At 42.6% G+C, this 20031-nt stretch overlaps 3 protein-coding genes across 4 annotated transcripts; 1 reads left to right on the top strand and 2 right to left on the bottom strand.

Moving 5' to 3' along the window:
• Positions 1-534: 534 nt before the first annotated feature.
• On the bottom strand, positions 535-5688 carry LOC128440556 (transcription regulator protein BACH1). Its single transcript, XM_053423304.1, has 5 exons — positions 5600-5688; positions 3924-4184; positions 2166-3317; positions 1874-2080; positions 535-1670 (listed from the first exon to the last, which is right to left on the bottom strand). The coding sequence occupies exons 2-5, from the start codon at positions 4164-4166 to the stop codon at positions 1290-1292; spliced, it is 1983 nt and encodes a 660-aa protein (XP_053279279.1). The 5' UTR covers positions 4167-4184; positions 5600-5688; the 3' UTR covers positions 535-1289.
• Positions 5689-5819: 131 nt separating this feature from the next.
• On the bottom strand, positions 5820-14397 carry usp16 (ubiquitin specific peptidase 16). The gene is given in 19 exon segments (XM_053423014.1): positions 5820-6891; positions 6972-7119; positions 7212-7298; positions 7421-7515; positions 7685-8384; positions 8475-8525; positions 8527-8649; positions 8730-8783; positions 8870-8961; positions 9074-9155; positions 11204-11291; positions 11395-11525; positions 11626-11721; positions 11809-12035; positions 12121-12233; positions 13384-13487; positions 13570-13772; positions 13880-13947; positions 14133-14397. Coding segments are annotated over 18 exon segments (2577 nt in total). The 5' UTR covers positions 13941-13947; positions 14133-14397; the 3' UTR covers positions 5820-6769.
• Positions 14398-14415: 18 nt separating this feature from the next.
• Positions 14416-18478, top strand: rwdd2b (RWD domain containing 2B). 2 transcript variants are annotated; one of them, XM_053423015.1, is made up of 5 exons: positions 14416-14588; positions 15098-15349; positions 15433-15500; positions 17138-17503; positions 17607-18478. In XM_053423015.1, the coding sequence occupies exons 2-5, from the start codon at positions 15134-15136 to the stop codon at positions 17857-17859; spliced, it is 903 nt and encodes a 300-aa protein (XP_053278990.1). In that variant the 5' UTR covers positions 14416-14588; positions 15098-15133; the 3' UTR covers positions 17860-18478. The 2 variants fall into 2 exon arrangements, with proteins under 2 accessions (XP_053278990.1, XP_053278991.1); XM_053423016.1 differs by having other exon boundaries at positions 14418-14577.
• The last annotated feature ends 1553 nt before the right edge of the window (positions 18479-20031 follow it).

The raw sequence follows: 20031 nt of genomic DNA, 5'->3' as shown, positions 1-20031 counted from the left end.
AAGCATTTTGCATCTTACACCTACACCTGCACTGCTGAGCAACAGGTTTTTCCTAAGTTCTTGTCTGCAGAGTTTCAGGGTCTTAGGTCTTTTATCACCCTCATCTAAGTTTTCCTATTATTTCAGCCCTAATTTAGTTCCATGACCTAATCTATAAAACTATAGTAAAACTGCCTAATCGATGTGCAACTGTTGAGTTTTGACTATTAAACAGTGTCATACTAACTATGACAAAATATAATTGCAATTCTGAAACAGCTTCCTGTCCCTCATTTAGAGCTCAGTTCAAACTTCCATGACTTTTTTATTTCTCCATCTTTTCAGTTTGGTCGATTGTGTCATGACTCAAAGTTTAAACAACTTAAAGAATTAATCTTCCATGAATATTTCTCAAGAAAGAGCCAAAGGCAAATTCAATCAATTAATGGGTGAAAGGAGCTGGGGAGGTAGAGTTGCACTGACATCTACTGGCCAACGTGTGGCACTTCACCTCGTTTGAGTGGTATATACAATTAGCAGAAATAAAACGCTGAATGGTAACAAAATGCTGTTTATTTCAAAGTGTAACCTGTGAAAGCATTTCTTTAAAAATACTGGACATGCAGGCAGAAGTAGACATAAGAGAAAGCAGGCTCTGGGTTAATGTGCAACAGTCCTCGAGACAAGAACTAACAAAGGTGACCTTTCTCTATTCATATTAAACTACTGCATATTGCATAAGGCACATATTTGCATCAAATACTATAACTAATGCTCTGTTACAAAACTTTCAGTCAAACTGCAACCACTCCACGAACACTGGAGTAAGCCGACAGTTATTCTTTTAAACTGTGCATATTATGTTAGTGATACCGTTTCCTTGAACAATACTTTTGTTAGTGCTTTGCATATTTACCGGTGGAATAAAACTGTATGTTTTAAACTTATAACGACAGAACACGGCATCGAACACTGTGAGTCTGTGTGGGTGTGTAGGAGGGGGGGGTGTGTGCAAAGAGAAGTATTTTAGCAATCAAAACACAGTCAGGTTAAGTGTGTCCCTGAGAAACTTAGTTAATTAGTCCTGCTAATTTGCATCATCTTGGGAACTACCTGAACATTGTCAGCACCTTTGAAATGGTGATAAACACTGGATTCTGTGTGAAATGCATATTAGAAATACAACAAAGGAACCATGACATTTATGCATGTCAAAAAATCCTCCTGTGAAATACACAGGAAACGTGTGTCTTTTCCCAGTAGAGGAAAACATTCTATACTGAATGTTCAACAGATGAACTTGAGTCCAATTACAAGCTGCTGTTCATGTCCAGACAAGTGTTGAGAAAAGATGCAGGAGCAGAGCCGCTCTGTGGAGAACCCGCCTCCTCAGGAAGAGGGCCAGCCTCTGGTGAAGCCCTCTGAGCCGAGTCTGCAGGCGTCGCCTCTGGGTCACACTCCGCAGAACAACTTACCATTTCGATAGTGATGTGCGACTCCTCAGCTTTGACCAGGCGGCTCGGGGAGGGGACGGTGAAGTCCGGCGAGGAGAGCTTGGCAAGAAGCTGCAGGTGTTCCTGATCGGAACCCGACTCCACACTTTTACACAAGCCGCACAGACTCTGATGCATCTCCTCCAGGTTCTGCTCCAGCTCCGTTTGCTCCTGCAGCAGCAGCTCCTTCTCACTTTTCTGTGGAGAGGGCGACAATGAAGCAGCAGTCGCTTCCTCGACTTCTTTTGATTTGCACAAAAGTAATTTTTACTTAAAACTACTCTGTAAAATGAAAGGTTCACCACTAGAGGTCAATAAAGGTCACAAATACATTTTTACTTTAGAGAGACACTGAGTTCAGTCATATGCTGCAGACACAGGACACATTGAAGGTAACTTACTAATCGTTTGATTTCACATTCTAGATTTTGAATGCTGTCTAGTTTTCGCTTTCGGCAGCGCTGTGCAGCCACGCGGTTTTTGCTTCGTCGACGGACGTCATGGACAAACTCCAGCTGATCTGGAGTCAGCTGATAGTTTCTCAGAAGCTGCTGGAAGGCACTCCGGCTCAGCGCTGAGATCTGCTCCACTGGGAATGGGAGCTGAATCTGTGGAGAACAGGATTAAGCGACATTAATTTACTAAATATCTATAACTATCAACAATAAAACACTAGTTGCGTGTTCCAACGACCTCTGCAGCTCTTTTCTTGTTGGCCTCAGTGTCTCCATCTGTGTCCAGGTCCGAGTCGTCCCCAGAGTTGATCGAGGAGGACATGCACGGGCTCTCTTCTGTCTGGGACAACGTGTCGGTGCGTGGAGCGAGGTCATCACCTGTCCCAAGGTCCCTGAGGAAAGGGCAGTCTCCTGCACTGGAGTTAAAGTCCAGCTGCTTAAGCCAATGAAAGTCTGATGCTTTGGCTAAATTGTTTTGGTCCATGGGATCCAGGGGGAGGGGTTGACCTTGAGTCGGGCATAGGTCAGACCAAAATCCTTTTGCCAGATGTTCAGCCACCTCCCTCTCCACACTGCTCCTCTTCCCAAATCCCTCCGCGGGGCTTAAAGCAGCCAGTGCCGGGTCTGAGAGATCACCTGTCATCCTCTGTCCGAGGCCAGCAGCCCTCTGCTCCAATGACTCACTGCAGTTTCCTGCCCCTGATGTGTTGACTGGACACGAACCGGGGTTACAGTTGGTTTCAGCACCAAGCGTCTCCACCGCCTGTTTGACGTCCTCGCCTGCCGGCTCGATGAGCTCTGGCGGGTTCACGTCCCCGGGGGTCGACAGCTCACAGGGCAAGCCACAGTCTGCCAAGCTGAACTCACTTTGATTACACACGTCTCCTATCTCTAAAATGTCCCTCTCGCAAAACTGAGACGGAGGATCTGCTTTGTCGGAGTCCGGGCAGGGCAACGACAACATGGGGCACACTCCACTTGCGGTCAACTCCAGAGTTAAGGGGGCCATTTGTGGCCCGCAGTTCTCCAGACAGAAGTTGTCTTCCCTGTCATTCGTCTGGCTCTGAGCGGGCTGAGGACACGAGGATGGGAAGTTTGTTTGTTCATCTCCTGCTGAAGGTAGCGGTGATTTTGATTGGCTGCTCTCAACACTGGAGCCTAAACCGGTGCTGGGATCCCGGCTCCGACAGCAGGCTCTCCGGTGGACCTCCTCTGAGCTCCTTCTGCCTCCAGACAACTTTGGGATGAGGAAATCAAAGCACGATGACTCCAAGTCTTGAAAGCCTAAAAACTCAGCACTGCTGTGAATGGCGTGAATGTTTTCTTTGGTGAAGAGCAGCTTGGATGTGTAGGCGAATTGAAGCAACGGTTCAAACCCCTCCACGGTCACCTGCGGACAGAAGAGACAGCAACATATTCTAAAAATGAAAGTATAAAACATGTGAACAGTTTAAACGGTAGCAAAGCAATCTCCCTTCAACAGGGCAGTTACCTAAAACGACACATACATTAAGAGTTAATAACTTTACAATACATTAACTCCAGTATCTAATAAACAACTCGCTGTAATAAACTGAATTATTCTTTAGGGGGCTGAGAAATATACAAAATTGTTGTTGCCTAAATTGCTATGTTTGTTTGTAAGTGCAAGGGGTAACAGGCCATTTTTTCCTGCAGTGTTTGGTGGCTGCTCTTGCATCTACTGATTTATAGATATTATAGCTTGTTCAATGTAAATCGAGATTTAAGCTATTGATAACGAGAACCTGTTTTAAGGTGATAAAAGCACATTATTGATACTCTGCTAAAATGTATTGGTTTCATGGGAAAGTCCTGTCAAGAACAGAACAGCCTCGTTTCCCACTCCCTCAGATGACTTACACATTTGAGAAAGAGGAACTGATCTCGACACGTTTCTCTGAAACTGTAACTAACAAAGATAACAAGCTCAGACGCCCAACAACATGTCTGCAGTGTCGTTTCTTTTTCCACTGACCTCTTCCGGCAAGGTGATGATGGCGTTCGGTCTGATGACGCTGGCGACCCGGCTGTGAAAGTATTCACTGCAGGAGGCCAGGACGGAGCAGTGGGCCCGAAAACTCCGGTCCCCCCCCACCACCACCGTCACGTCGCACAGGACGTCCTGCTGCCGCTGGTCGTTCAGACACCGGAGCACGTGGGCGCTGTGCACGGCCGACTGAAACGTGAACGCTGACATGCGAGGGGCTGGGAGCGACATGGTTCCTACAAGCTCAGCCTGCGTCAGACAACACACAACAGTCAGAATAAAACCACAATGTAAACTATGTCTGAAGTTAGTCAAAAATAATCTGCAAACAATTCTGATAACTTGATAAAAAACCTGAGTCCTCTTTTTATTCTTCTTCTATGAAATAACTATACTTTCAGGCTATAGACTGACGTTTTGTAAAGACAAGATATTTGAAGAATCAGTGAAATGTTTTTTTACGATCCATTATAAATGGATTTTAGCGCATCAATCACTATATATGAATATACATATTTAAGAAAGCATTTTTTTTCAATCACTGTAACTCAAAAACAATACTAGATATTGTATTATTACCCTAGATACACAGGACACACCTCTTTCTGGTGCTTCTTATACTAATGTTTCATAAAACACAAAGGTTTGATGTAGGAATATTCAAATAGAATAGGAAAATAACTTACATTTACTTAATGATTGTAATACCATTACAACTATATAATGTAATAATGCAATTCAGCATTAAGAAAACAAAAAGATATAATAAATACATATATTTGTGTGTGTTTTTGTTACCTGTTTACTCATGTTAAATAAAGGACACACAAAAATCCAATAAAAAAAAGGTATGTCCTGTTTGTCTGTACCAATAATATCGGATAAGAATTTGAGTTCCTTGGTTCCATGATAGAAAAAAAAGGAAAAAGAAAATATGATTTTTTAAATATTAATATTCAAATGAGATAGCAGAAGCACTGAAATCAAATAGAAAATGGGTGTGTCCAGTGTAAAGTAGGGTTATACTACAACTTGGCCCTAGATTGGAGTCAGTGGGTCACATCACATTGAAGCTATAGAAAAATATAAGTTTTAAAACTATTAATAATAATACTTCAAATATTAGGACTAAAATCTACTAACTCAGCATGTTTGTTTCAGCGGGTCACGTGAGAGGGAAGCTAATGAAAACGATGCAGTTGTCTTTATTAAGTAAAAACCCTGTGATACACTAAACTACTTAAAAACTTTAACACTAGTTCAGAAATCACGTTAAAAACAAACAATTAGCATCAGCACTTTAAGACAAATGATGAGTCACCGGAGCCTGGACGAGTTTCATTTCTAACTTGGGCAGCAAGTTTAAATCGCTGACTCATGATAAGCTCAGCTGGGGCCTGGCGGATCAGCGTGACGTTGCGTAATGAGACAATAAAGAACGACGTTTGTAAACAAGCACATTAAAATATGCTATTAAAGATGTTTCCGGTCATATTTTGCTGAGTTTTAATTCCGAGCGGGGGGAAGCTTTAGCAAGGCCGGACGATTAGCTTCACGAGCACACCGCTCGAGCTTCCTGTTATCGCGTAGAAGTAAACAAAAATTAACAAAACAACAAACTTCGTAGAGATGAAAGTTTAAAAAAGGGCTAAAGTTTGACTGACCTGCCATGTCAGCGGGACGCTACTGCCACTTGTTAGAAGAGCGTGGGGATGATCATCCGGAACCCGAACGTTCCCCTGGTCATGTGACAGCCCGGACCAGGAAGCGCTGCACTCACTGCGCATGCTCACTGCCACAGGCCTCAGATGGGCCACAATATTTCAAATTACAATATCACAACAATATTTATATTCAGTCACAACACAAAGAAAGACACATGCCTCATTTGTTAGCTTTTAATCACATGATGTTGATGTGTTTTCATTTAAAAAAAAGGAGACATATAAATATTTTGCTTTGACGAATCCTTCTCCTCCTACTTCCTGAAATTCAAATCCCCAAAATCTGTTGAGAGTCCGTCTCCACTTGCATGTTATTGTCCTTGTTATTGTCCTTGTTTTTCACCTGTCGATGTGAGAAACAGTTCGATTCCCGGAGCAGCGTACCACATCGCCATCGGATGAAAAAATGTCAACACGTGTCAAAAGTGTTTAGAGTCAGTTTGAGTCAGAGCCCGTTTGAGTCTTTGACAAGTAGAGAGCAAAAAATACAATGAACACCTTTTCAAGAGCGGTTCTGGTTCCAGCAGTAAATTTTCCCATTTCAGAAAAATCTGTATTTAAAAAGGAGGTTTAAGTCTGGAATTGAATCGGGACCCTAAAATATTTCATTCTGACCAAAATAAAATGATTGAAAAACCAAAAAAGGTACAAGGATGGTTTGGGTAAATAAACTACACATCCCAGAATCCATTGCCCTTTTGTGTTTACATTTACAGGGCAGCAGCTGGCTCCACCAATCGGGGACGTCGCTATTCCACCTGATGATTGTGTGTAGTGTGTAAAGTATTTCTTCATGATATTACAAATAAAACATGTTTTCTTTTAAAAAGCGGGTACTATCTTACTCACTTGAGGCTTTATACAGGTGCATATCATGTAATTGTCACAGGGTGAGGGGCCCACAGCCTGTGGTAGGTCTCCACTGGATGGTTTCTATACTATGGCTCATAATCAGACTGTATTCAGAAAATGAAATGGGATTTTTTTTACTTCTGGGACCAGAACCATTGAGTTCTATCGGTCAGCTGTGGAAACTGGAGCTGGAGCAGCAGCAGCAGCAGCAGCATTATTGGCTGGTTTGGATTTCCTGAGTAGAGAGGCACGGTGCGATCAGAGGATCCTTTCGTAGAACAGGAGGTAGGCTTGGCAGCTCTGGACTTTGCTCTCGCTCGCAGGCTGAACGCTTGTGTCACTCACATAGAACCAGGATCCTTTGGCTGGCTCCACATCTCCTGCTTTAAAGGAACAAGTTAGTGAACAGATAAGTAAAACACCAGCAGCAAATTGTTTCTCTGTTTGTGGTCATGCCTACCATCTGATGCGTGACCGTTGGATGTGGGTTTAGGGCCCTCGGGTCGCACTTTCACGTAGCCTGTGTAATGCCCGCCCCTCATGGTTCCACTGTGCTCCACGATGCCGTATAAACTATACAGAATCCGAGTCTCTCCTTCCGTCACGTTCTGTGTGGAGACAAACTTTTTGTTAGTGCCCTGAAATAAAACAGCGATACAATTATTTGTGAATAATAAAAGCCATTAATTGGGGTATTTACCTTGCATTTCTCCACACAGAAAGAAGCCAAATCCAGTATTAGGGGGAATTGGACGTGTCGGTTCACTTTACTAATACCGTGTCCACTCTATAGGAAAACAAGTGGTTAAATATTGCACAAATAAATGATTCAGTACCTTACAAAAGACTAAATTAAACTATAATAACAAGTGAGTCCAAGCTGTAAAAATGTTACTTCACCCGTCTCACCTGTTTAAATCTCTTCATGTGAAGGGTAAGTACTGGTGGGGGAGAAGAGATCAGCATTTGCTTCAAGGCGTCGGTGTAGACATTGTTCTTGGATCCTTAACAAAGCACAAGCAAAGAAAAACAAATTTTTGTTCATCTTGAAATGCAAAAGGGATTTGTGACAGTGTACTGCCCCACATCCAGATGTACAGTTCATGAGTTTACACGAGGAGATAAAAGCATCAACAACAGGTCAAATGTGTTCATGAGAGAAATTCCACACACCTGCAGCTTTGTTTTTGTTCCCCCGCTGTTTGGTGCAGGTGACGCACAACAGGCTGTTGTTGTCCGTGAGGGTTTCCACCTCAGTGAACTGGAACAGGCACGACTCCACCGAGCAGGCCATCTTCTCGGGGGTCGTTCTGGAAGCCAGCGTGTGGAAGGCCAGCTCCGGGTCCTGGTTCACGACAGTGTACTCTCTCTCTTCCGGTGGCTCATCTTCAGCCTCTGTGCTTTGATCCGCAGCATCCGAGTCCTGTATGAAGGCCTCATCCAGGGTGACTTTCTCCATTTCATCCACCAGCTGTGTATCCTCCTCTGCCTCCGGCGCCACGTCAGATGTGTTGCCGTCATCCAAGACGCCGTCCTCTGATTCCTGGTTCTTCGACAGGACTTCAAACCGGTTGCTGACGGATGAATTAGCAGATGAGTCGGTTTCGGAATCCTCGCCCTCCTCTTCTTTCTCAGCCTGGACTGTGTCCTGGTCCTGTGCATCCACATCAGCGGCAGGGATTTGTGCAGCGTCTCCGTCACTCGGGGGGGCTGCTTCTCCTTCTGCTTCTTCTTCCTTATGTATCTCAGTGACAACAGTTTCCCCTTCCTCTGTGCTGGGAGAAGGATCCATCTGGTCGCTCTCTGAACAGCTCGGAGGTGTGAGATGATCCAAGGTGACTCTGTCCTCAAACTTCTGCTGCCTCTTCTGCTGCTGTAATCAAAGACAAGGCTGGTTAGTTCATTGTGCACGGTGTTTCCTCGAGTGAAGGCCAGATCCATTCGTACAGATCCACTGACGTACCTTAGATTGCTTCTTGGCCTGCTTCTTGGCCTTCTTCTGCTGGTACTTGCTCGCCCCCCCCGCTGGTAACGCCATTGTCATCGTCCCCGTTGGTCAGAGCAGGGCTGATTCTGTCCTCCGGGCTCGGCTCACTGGTCTTTTGAAAGGCTTTTTTCAGGCTCTTCTTTTTATTTGCCTGTAGGATTGTAGTCATAATGAGCAACATGCATTTAACTTGTTTATAATGAGCAACACAGCGACTATTGAGGGTCTTACCTCGTCAGAAATGGGAAGAGAAAGATCCAAAAACATTTCGGTCACTACAGAAACCTGCAAGTGCAAAGAAGTGGCTGTTAAGCTTCACACGGACACAACACTCACCAGTTATCGTTAAAAGGTTTATCAACAGTACATACCGTTTTACACTGCTGACACATTATGGTGCTGGTCAATTCCCCACCAAAAACTTTGTCGACAAAGTTTTGCGGAAACCCATTTTTCTCGTACTCTGAAATCAGAACGCCACATTTAATTATTAGGTGAACCAAGACATACTATGGAGGGATACACACGTTTCCTACTTAACCACAATATGTCTATTTTAAATCCCAGTGACTTACCTTTTACTAGTGTTTTCAGCTGCTCTTCATCGGTGCTTTTCTTGGATTGTTTCAAAGCGTCCACGATCCCTGTGCTTACTCTCTGCAGAGACAAACACAACGTTTAGATGTAAATTATAAAAAACGAACCATTTTATATCACATTTTCACAGAATATCAACAGTTCTAAGCTTCTTTACACTGATAAATCCTCAAGTTGTGAAAATTACACAAACTATCGGGTGGAAGCTAAATCTTTAACATCTTTCAATGAGGAAAAATAAATCTGGCAACATATCTTTGCCTTTCATAAATAATTAAATGTCCTAAATTTGTGATTAAGTTTGATTAAATTGCTGCCAATGATCTAGAATAATAGATGCATTTTCATTGGTGTACTGTTCCAATGTCAAATCAACACACTTCCATTCAACAAATAGTCACATGGACCGCTCTAGAGTATTCTAAGTGTATATACTCGGTGATATATGCTCTAAACTGGAAGTACAGTGCCTTGCATAAGTATTCACCCCCTTTGGACTTTTCTACATTTTGTCATGGTATAACGACAGATTAAAATTAATTTCATCGTGAGTTTATGTAATGGACCAACACAAAATAGTGCATCATTTGGAAGTGGGAGGAAATATTACATGGATTTCACAATTATTTACAAATAAAAATCTGAAAAGTGTTGAGTGCATATGTATTCACCCCCTTTACTGTGAAACCCCTAACAAAGATCTGGTGCAACCAATTGCATTCACAAGTCACATTTGCAAGTCACATAATTAGTAAATAGGATCCACATGTCTGTAATTTTATCTCAGTATAAATATACCTGTTCTTTGACGGACTCAGAGTTTGTTAGAGATCATTACTGAACAAACAGCATCATGAAGATCAAGGAGCTCCCCAAACAGGTCAGGGATAAAGTTGTGGAGAAATATGAAGCAGGGTTAGGTTATAAAAAAATATCCAGAGCTTTGAACATCCAGAGCTTTGAACATCTCTCTGAGCACATCATAAGAAAATGGAAAGAATATGGCACAACCGCAAACCTACCAAGAGGAGGCCGTCCACCCAAACTGAAGAGTCGGACAAGGAGAAAATTAATCAGAGAAGCAACCAGGAGGCCCATGGTTACTCTGGAGGAGTTGCAGAGATCCACAGCTGAGGTGGGAGAATCTGTCCACAGGACAACTATTAGTCGTCTACTTCACAAATCTGGCCTTTATGGAAGAGTGGCAAGAAGAAAGCCATTGTTGAAAGGGATCCATAAAAAATCCCGTTTGGAGTTTGCCAGAAGCCATGTGGGAGACACAGCAAACATGTGGAAGAAGGTGCTCTGGTCAGATGAGACCAAAATTGAACTTTTTGGCCTCAATGCAAAATGCTATGTGTGGCGAAAACCCAACACTGCCCATCACCCTGAGCACACCATCCCAACAGTGAAACATGGTGGTGGTAGCATCATGCTGTGGGGATGCTTCTCTTCAGCAGGTACAGGGAAACTGGTCAGAATAGAGGGAAAGATGGATGGAGCCAAATACAGGGAAATCCTTGAAGAAAATCTGATGTAGTCTGCAAAAGACTTGAGACTGGGGCGGAGGTTCATCTTCCAGCAGGACAATGACCCTAAACATACAGCCAGAGCTACAAAGGAATGGTTTGGATTAAAGAATGTTAATGTCTTAAAATGGCCCAGTCAAAGCCCAGACCTCAATCCAATAGAGAATCTATGGCAAGACTTGAAGATTGCGGTTCACAGACGGTCTCCATCCAATCTGACTGAGCTTCATCTTTTTTGCCAAGAAGAATGGACAAACCTTTCCATCTCTAGATGTGCAAAGCTGGTAGAGACATACCCCAAAAGACTTGCAGCTGTAATTGCAGCGAAAGGGGGTTCTACCAAGTATTGACACAGGGGGGTGAATACTTATGCACCCAACAGATGTCAACTTTTTTGTTCTCATTATTGTTTGTGTAACAATAAAATTTATTTTGCACCTCCAAAGTACTATGCCTGTTTTGTTGATCAAACGGGAAAAAGTTTATTTAAGTCTATTTGAATTCCAGTTAGTAACAGTACATAATGGGAAAAAGTCCAAGGGGGGTGAATACTTATGCAAGGCACTGTATATACTGTACTTTATGCTCCTCAGCACGCATCCCGTCTAGAAGGTAGCGCAGCAGCTCCTGGCTGTCTTGCTGCTGAAAGCCTCTGAATCTGGGAGCCCTGCAGGAAAAGGAAAAGATGATGAATGATAATTGATGCAGCGATGACAGGAAGACGCACAATCTCACAACCGGGTTCCACCTCAATCCGTCGTCCCCCTCACCTTTTACAAACTTGAGTGAACAGCTCCTGCGGTGTCACCGTCCCCTTCTTGGATTCCTGGATCTCATTAAGTAGTCCACACATAGCCAGAGTCAGGGATCCTGGCTGAGCCAACTGCACCGTGACAGGCTCCTGCAATCCGAATAAAAAACAAGGCTTAAATGAACAACGGCTGTATATCAGGAAGGATACATCTACTGTTTTTAACATTTGAAGGATAACAGCAACACACCAGGTCTGAGGGGGCAACAGGTTTAATGTCCAGACTCATTTTCTCTTCTGGCACTTTGTTGAGCGTCTGTCTTAAGAGCAGCGTTTGAGAGAGACTCTGCAAAAGACAATGACAGAAGTTAATAATGACCCCAGAGTTTAAAATTTCTCTCACTTTAAAGGAGTGATGGCGGCCGAGTTGTACCTGAATGACAGCGTTGAAGAAGCAGGTATTTCCCAGGTTGCTCAGGCCCTTCACTGAAACACCACCTTGGTCTTCAGGTGGGCTGGGCTTTTTCACAACACTCTCTTTCTTGGTGTTTTTCTTTTGTTGCTGCTTGTTTTCTTTGTTCTCTGCGTCTTCACTTTCCATCACTGTCACAGTGTCTGTCTGCGGCTGCACTTCCATCAAGACCTCCTCCTCTTTCACTCCTAAATAACAAAAAGTGGACATTTAATAACACATTTTCATAAATAAAAAATCAAGAGTGATGATGAACTTCTCGGTGGTACTCACTTTTCTGTGGTCTCTTTATGGGTTCTGCAGAACTTTGCTTTTGTAGGCTGGTCACCAGCTGAGACAGATGCCCAGTTCTGGAGTACTGCACCTCATCGTCACATATATAACACCTGCAGGGTCGACAACACATGAGAGAAGAAGCTTGTAGTTTTCCTTTCAAACACAATGTCCAGTGGTTTGAGGAAGTAAATCAGAAAACTGCGATTTGTGGATCATTGATCGTGTTGCAGATTGTATTGTTTAAATAAGATTTAATTCCAACAAACATTATGAAAATATGATTGTTTGTCATTATGAGTCATTTTAGTATTTGTGTGTGGAAATTGCGGCTAATTTAAGAAAATGTTTCTGAATAATTACATGTTACAGATGAATTATAACATATAATTCAGACCCTTTCTGTGGCAATGGTTTCTATCATTTGATTGTAGGCCACACATACAAATTGAATTGACCGCACATAGTTTAAAAAGGCACACACTTCCAGGCCATGAAGGTCAAGGAACCCTCTGTAGACCTCTAGGGAAAGAATTACATATATAGTATATAACTATTTACAAAGCTTTGAGTGTTCTCAGGATTATTGGTACTATGGAAGAAGTCCGGAAACACCAGCACTCTGATGAGAGTTGGCAGCCGAGCAAAACCCAGTGACCTGGAGAGAAGGTCCTTTGTCAGGGAGGTGACACAGAACCAGTAAATCTCACAGAGCTTCAGAACTTCTCTGGAGAAAGAGTACTTGTAATTTTGACAGATTGCTCAACACCCAGGTAATACAATCCCTGCTGAGAGGCATGGTGGTGGCATCATCATGCCATGGAGGTTGTCTTTAGTGTGAGGGACAGGGGAGACAGACACTGAAGGTCCTTGAAGAAAACCTAATTTAGAGTTAACCTGTCAGCATTTTACTGATCCAAAGCAAGTGTCTGACTGTCCAGTGTGACCGATGTAAACCCTATAGAACATCTGTGTAGAAACCTGAAGATGAAGGCAAAAACATCTCAATGCTGTATTTCCTCCCAAAGAGGCTTCTACAAATAAAAAGTACTGAATCGAGGGCCATTTATTATTATTTTTCCAAACTTCTGACAATAGATTCCCACTGTCATTTGGGGTTATTGAGAATATAGGGACAACGGTATCAATCCTAATCATTCACGACTCTTTCGGCATCATAATAACGTGTGTAAGAAGTGACTGAATACTTCCTGAAGGCCCTGTGTGTGCCCCCCCCCCCATGAATCCCAGCATCACACTCACCACACACTCCAGTTGTCCATGCTGACCACCAGGCAATGGGGTTCTGACCGAGGAGTCTCATAGTGTTTGATGGCGTGCTGGTTCTCAGAGTGGCGCCCACAGCCCTGGTGGAGAAGAGCATCATGGGAGTTTAGATAGAGAAAGAAGGTAAAACATCCGAAGAGGGAACCGGTTGAATGAACTCACTCTGTGGCCGCATTTCAGACACATCCACACGGCTGCTCCTCCACTCTCCTCCTCCTCCTCCTCCTCCTGCGCCTGGTTGGTGTCAGAGTTCTCTTTGTTTTCTTCGTGCTTACAATCCTGACAGCTGGTCCAGTCCGAGCTGCCCGTCAGCTTCTTGAGGAGAGTCTGGTCTGTTCCTTTCTTGATGTGCCTGCAGTTTGGCCCTGAACACAACAATAGAAGAAGAAGAAGAACAACAGGATGAGAGGAAAGTTCAGCCTGGGCCCTGTTCCATGTCGTCTGAACACCAGGAGGTTGTTGGTTTGTTTACCCGTCAGGTCGATCTCCTCATCCTCTCTGGGGCTTTTGTCCTTCGCCCGTTTCTTTCCCATTTTTCACCTTCAATAAAAAAAGCGAATCACACACAAAAACACACACACATCAGTCACAGGAGCTAATGCTAACTTCGGCTAACCACAGTGTTATCATGCTTTAGCACCAGTTTCTGTTTCCCAGTAAACAATAAAGACAATTAAACCATTGAACCACCCCCAGTGACCAGCATCACGGACCAGTCAACTCACTGTCACAGCCGGAGCCGCTAAACCTCCACGATCCACCGGTTCCGGTTAACTTTGCGACGACGGATTCTCCGACACGAACATAACTTCGACTCGGTTCGTCGATTAAATCGATTTTAATGCGAGGGAACTAAATCTGCAGCGTTTTTTAACAGTGACACACAAAAAAATTCTCCTTCCACAGATTCCCCGGCAGAAAAAAATCCCAGCTGACACATGCAGAGACAACGGAAGCCGGACAGTGCCACCGTTTTTACCGTTCGGGTAGGCGCCGTTTCCGGTGTGCGTCGTTTGGGTCCGAGGGGAAACAAGCATACCAGGACTAGCTTAGTGTAACGTGGACGTAGCAGAACAGCTGTGAAGTTTAAAATCTGGCTTATTTGTAAACACAACTTATTTAAATATCTTCCATTGTCTTCTCACACCTGACAACACCCTCAACAGTGAGGTAAATCTGAGGTGACTTCAAAAACGTGTCTTTTGCTAGCATTTATTGTTTTATGGTAGCATGCATCAGTTTGTTATCTAGAATGTATTAGTTTGTTTGCTAGCATTTACTATTGTGTTAGCATCTATTAGTTTGTTTGATAACATTTAGGAGTTTGTTTGTTAGCATTGGTTTGGTTGCTAGCATTTATTATTTTATTTGCATGCTTTGGTTTGTTTGCTAGCATTTATTGGTTTGTTTATTAGCATTGGTTTGGTTGCTAGCATTTATTAGTTTGTTTATTAGCATTAGTTTGGTTGCTAGCATTTATTAGTTTGTTTATTAGCATTGCTTTGTTTGCTAGCATTTATTAGTTTGTTTATTAGCATTGCTTTGTTTGCTAGCATTCATTAGTTTGTTTGCATGCATTAGTTTTTTTAGTAGTTCAATGGCATGCAGCTTGTTGTTCACTTGAGAACAACATCCCTAACTGTGGGCAGAAAACGTGTCTGATTGCTTTATTTTTCTAACTGTGTTGTAGCAGTGGAGGTCATCGCTCCAGCTCACCTCCATCAACATGCCCTACGTGGAGTGGGCTGAGGCTCAGCTCGCAGAGATCGAGCTGCTGACCAGCATGTTCCCCACCGTGGAGGAGCTGGAGCTCACAGACCAGCTGGCGGTGGCTGAGCTCAGGGACTTTGTGGAGGGGTCGGCCTCAGCACACAGCCCCCCTCGTCCCCACAGACCCCAGTTTCTCATCAAGCAGAGGCTGGACACCGCAAACACGGCCATGGTAACCTAACCAGACTGTCATGGGATGTCACAGTGATTCATCTCTGCCCTGAAATATAATAATTTTCTTCTTGCTCCATTCAGACGGACGTCATTCTGTCCTGTGCTTATCCATCTGAATATCCCAGTGTGTTACCAGAGATAACAGTCCGGTAAGAAGACTTCATCCAGTGTTCTTCACATACTATCTGTTAAATGACTAATCTGCTGAGGTCGCAATAATTATCTATACTGCACTTTTTAAAGCTGAATCTTGCAAAACAGCAAGATAAGATGTGATTTTATGAAATATTATCAAATTATATAATCCTTAACCTGAATTGTCTCCCAGGGTCAGTATTCAGGTATTGCAGCAGCCCAAGTGCAGAATAAATACAGATTCAAATAATATATTATAAATGGAATATAAGAACAATTAACAAAAAAACAGACAGAAGACACAAATAAATATTGTGCACACAAATTCAGGTGCTCAATACATCTATAGTGATGTGCTTAAGCTAGTTGAATGTGCACATGCTGAGAGAAAGATTTACATGCAGTCAATCCAAGTCCACCATGGCAAAGGAACAGTAATAGAAGTCTGGATAAAAAACATATGTATTGCACTGGAAAGATCGAAATCAGTGCAAGAGAATAAAATAAAAAAAAAAAAAAAGAATGTTTCAGGTGTTTTGAAATGTCAAGTTAGTTCCAGCAATTCACAGTGTGAGAAAACACAAGCATGCACGTTTTCATTTTGTTCTGTCTGAGGAAGCGCCATATCTTTCACCTGGTTTGCATCGACAATCATGTGTCCTCCTCGGCTCCCCCGCAGTGTAAAGTCCCCCAGGGGTCGATCAAAAAGAAGCTGCCGGGCTACTAACTAGAAAAAAGTGGGTCGACATTACCCTTGTTCTTGAATCCCTACTTTGGCATGCTGTAAGATTTAGAATTGACGATATCCTGTTCAGTACACACAAGGCACTGCATGTTCTTGCCCTCAAGATATATGATCACCTCATTCTACTTCTCAGCTCCTCCGATCCTCACATCTCTGTTTTTATATTTAAGGATATAAATCTCTCAGAAGAGAATAAACAGTGTTTTTTATGCATTTAAATATGCAAATTATTTATTCACTCTGTTTAAAAAAATGTGGTGTATGAATAAATCTCTACCTGCTCACAAAAATAAGTCAAGGACAACGGTGCCATTGTTGTAGGTTAATACGGAGATGAAATGATTTAAAATGACATAGATGAGCAACAACCTGTGCAGTGTAAAGTGATGATAGGTCATTTTCTGCTGTGAAGCCTCATTGGATGTAAAGAAAGCTGCTGTAGGTGCCACCAATTTGCCTCACATGTTATAGAACAAACCCTTTGGAAAGCTGCTAAAGGATATATCAACCTCTATCAATGACAATAGTAGCCTTGGAGGATAAATCACAGGATCGTCTGCTGTCCGCTTTAATCAGGCGGCCCATAACTGAGACAAACAACCCCATCACGTTGTCACAGTAAAAAATGAGTGAACTCGTGGTCTTGAGAAGACATGTTGGAGCGGGCAGATGATTCATGTATCACAATTCAAAATACTGCCGCAGCAGTAAAAGAAAACTATCGCTTGTAATTTGCTTTTAAGAAACATTTTCACTGAGAATTCAGTCATTTATTTTAATTAGAAAGCATACAATTATTTTTTTGTCTAGCACTACAGATGTTATTTTCCTCCATTGGAGTTTTTCAGTTTATAGGATAGAATTTTGTCTGCATTCTTCTCATAGCATTTCTGATTTGTGCTGTAGGTGTGCTGGTCTCAGTCGGGCCCAGCAGACGCAGCTCCACACAGCGCTCAACGCACACCTCGTGGAAAACTGCCTGGGGGAAGTGTGTGTGCTCTCTGCGGTGGACTGGGTGAAAGACAACCTGCAGCTCTTCATAAGTAAGAGTTTAACAGCAGCACCGGCCCCAAAGAAAGAGGCGCCTCCCCGGACGGAGGAAGTGTTCACCCGACTGTGGATCTACAGCCACCACATCTACAACAAGACGAAGAGGAAGAACATCCTGGAGTGGTCCAAGGAGCTCGGCCTGTCGGGGTTCAGCATGCCCGGGAAGCCTGGAGTTGTGTGTGTGGAGGGGCTTCAGTCGACCTGCGAGGAGTTCTGGTCCAGGTAACTTCACTGAGGTTATTTTCAGCAGCTGATGTTGCAGCCAGAAGCTTTGCTGAGGTCTGAGGTCTATAATTTCTCTAATCTCCCCCCCCCTTCAATTTAGAGTGAAGGTTCTGACATGGAAGAAGATCATGATTCGACACAGGGAGGATATTCCCCTTGATCGTCAGTGCAAGGACAGCAGGACTGGGGAAAGTGTGGAATCCTTGCGCAAGTTCACAGGCTTTGAAGAGGCCATGTTCGACCCCCATGGGAACAGAGGGAATCACATGGACCTCGGGCAACTCTACCAGTTCTTAAGCGAGAAAGGCTGTTGTGACGTCTTTCAGATATATTTTGGCATTGAAGGGAGGTAGGGGTCAAACTTGGAGCCTTGCATTTGCAAGTGCTCGTTTAGTTTTATGTGTGTTACATGCTCACAAATGCAATCGTGAGCCCGTGGTCACATGTGCCTGATAAACTGAAATGAACGAGCCACCTTTTTAATGGAGAGTTGCTCAGCTGTTCCACCGGGGACCTCATTGGAATAAAAGACAGAAACAACATCTCTGCAATCCTGAGACACACGGCTCTTGCTCTTTGCAGCTAATAGGCATATTTTTCAAAAATAAGTATTAAAAAGATGTTTACCTGAGCATTTTCTCAAGGACCTCAGTTCAATTTGCAATTTTAATACTCCTATGTGCCACAGATCACATCTTGCCCCAGGTGTTTCTCCCCTCAAATGGCACCACTGTGTATTGCTACCAGGCTATTACAGGATTTTCAGGTCTGATACTGCATTAGTAATTGGACAACATAGTCAACAATATGTTGGGTATCTGTTTATGAAATCTGTTGATTTTCTTTCTTCTTATGAATTATAGATAAAACAACCGCGGAAAGACTTTCTCCAATTTTCTTGGAATGATTATCTGATGAATTGTGCAGATTTGTGGATTACACTCAAGCAATTAAAAAAATCTGGGTATTGAACATGAATCTTGATAAACCCCTAAGACTGAAATATAAATAAATTATTATGACTTTTATGTATTTTTTGTTTCTCCGGTGTTTGATGTACATTTTATATGAATCTGTTTAAAATGAATTTGGCAAACTAATGAAATCAGCATATTGTACTTTTCAGTATGGCTCGCCCTGTATGTAGAGTTTTATATTTAAAAATTTGTGCAGGTATTTCATTGGATTTACTTGCAAACTTGCCTGGTGTACATTTGCCAGCAGATGGCAGCATTATATTACCAAAATTGGAAAGTATGAAAAGTTGTCTGATTTCCAAACTAACACATGGCATAACTTCAATGACCTCTGTTAGAAAAATATATGGGGCAACGATGATTGTGTTTTTTCAAATCACATGTTATCTTGATCAAACGTGAGAATCGTGATTTCCAGGAAAAATATATTAAACTCATGAATTTAGCCTGTAGATTTAAATGTAAGGACTCATCACAGGAATCTTTTTGGAGGAGAGTCTTTAACTTGAATCAGTCAGTAGATACCTCCATCATAGATCTTCTGTCCTTTAAACAGTCAGATATGATATGAATGTGGACAGACTCATCATTGTTCTCCCTTCATACACCCAGATAATTTACTGTTTATAAACTGTTAAAATATGCAAGAGCTCTCTATGCTGTGTTTTTGTGATTGTCTGGAAATCTGGTCTGTTTTTTCTAAATCTAAATATCACACCGCCGTGATTTAATGTAACGACTTGCTTTGTTTCATAATAGCTTTATTATAACAAGGACCAGTGGAGTATGAATTTCCACATTTGGAATAAATCACTTGTAAAGGCTCTTTCAGCAGAGACTGAAACGTATTCGCTCCGCACCTTTAATTTGTTTCATCCCACGCACAGACAACTTTCACGACGCTTCATTGATTTTCTCCGTCATTATTTCTGGTGAATCTGTTTACTCTTCAACCGCTGCAACTATACAGCAGTGGACAAACAGAGGAGCGCGCAAGGAATATTTGATTCATGGCTCACCAGTAAATGTTATAGTGTTTTTTTTATTTAATGTTGAACATCATGACTGTCCTTGTCCAACAGTCTCCACAGTAAGTTAAGTGATGAGCAGCAGTTGTGATGTTCAGGGGTTTGATCCCGACGTCCAAAACTAACATTCTAACTAATGAATTTGTGCCCTGAGGTATGACTGTGAAACACCAAGTGGAAAATGGCTGCGTATTCGACTCGGAGCAAACTGGTCCCTGCACACAAACTCATATCTACCTGCCAGATGAGACCACTACTAGATAAGAAGAAATGTGTCACAAGGAAATAGTTAAAAGTGGACCCTCCCACCAATGATGAATGGATTGAAATTGTGTATGAGATTTATGTTATGGAAAAGATCTCTTTTTCCGTCAAGATCGAGAAAGACATTTTTTATAAGACCTGGACCAAATGGACTGAGTATGTAAAACCAGTTAGATCTGATTTTATTTTAATATACTTGTGTTTTGTGTGATCCCCCTTTTTTGATGTGATGCGTTCTCTTTACCTCTGTTATTGT

The sequence above is a fragment of the Pleuronectes platessa genome, chromosome 5, assembly GCF_947347685.1.
Source record: "Pleuronectes platessa chromosome 5, fPlePla1.1, whole genome shotgun sequence".
Classification (NCBI taxonomy): Eukaryota; Metazoa; Chordata; class Actinopteri; order Pleuronectiformes; family Pleuronectidae; genus Pleuronectes; species Pleuronectes platessa.
This window is presented reverse-complemented; position numbering and strand designations above follow the sequence as displayed.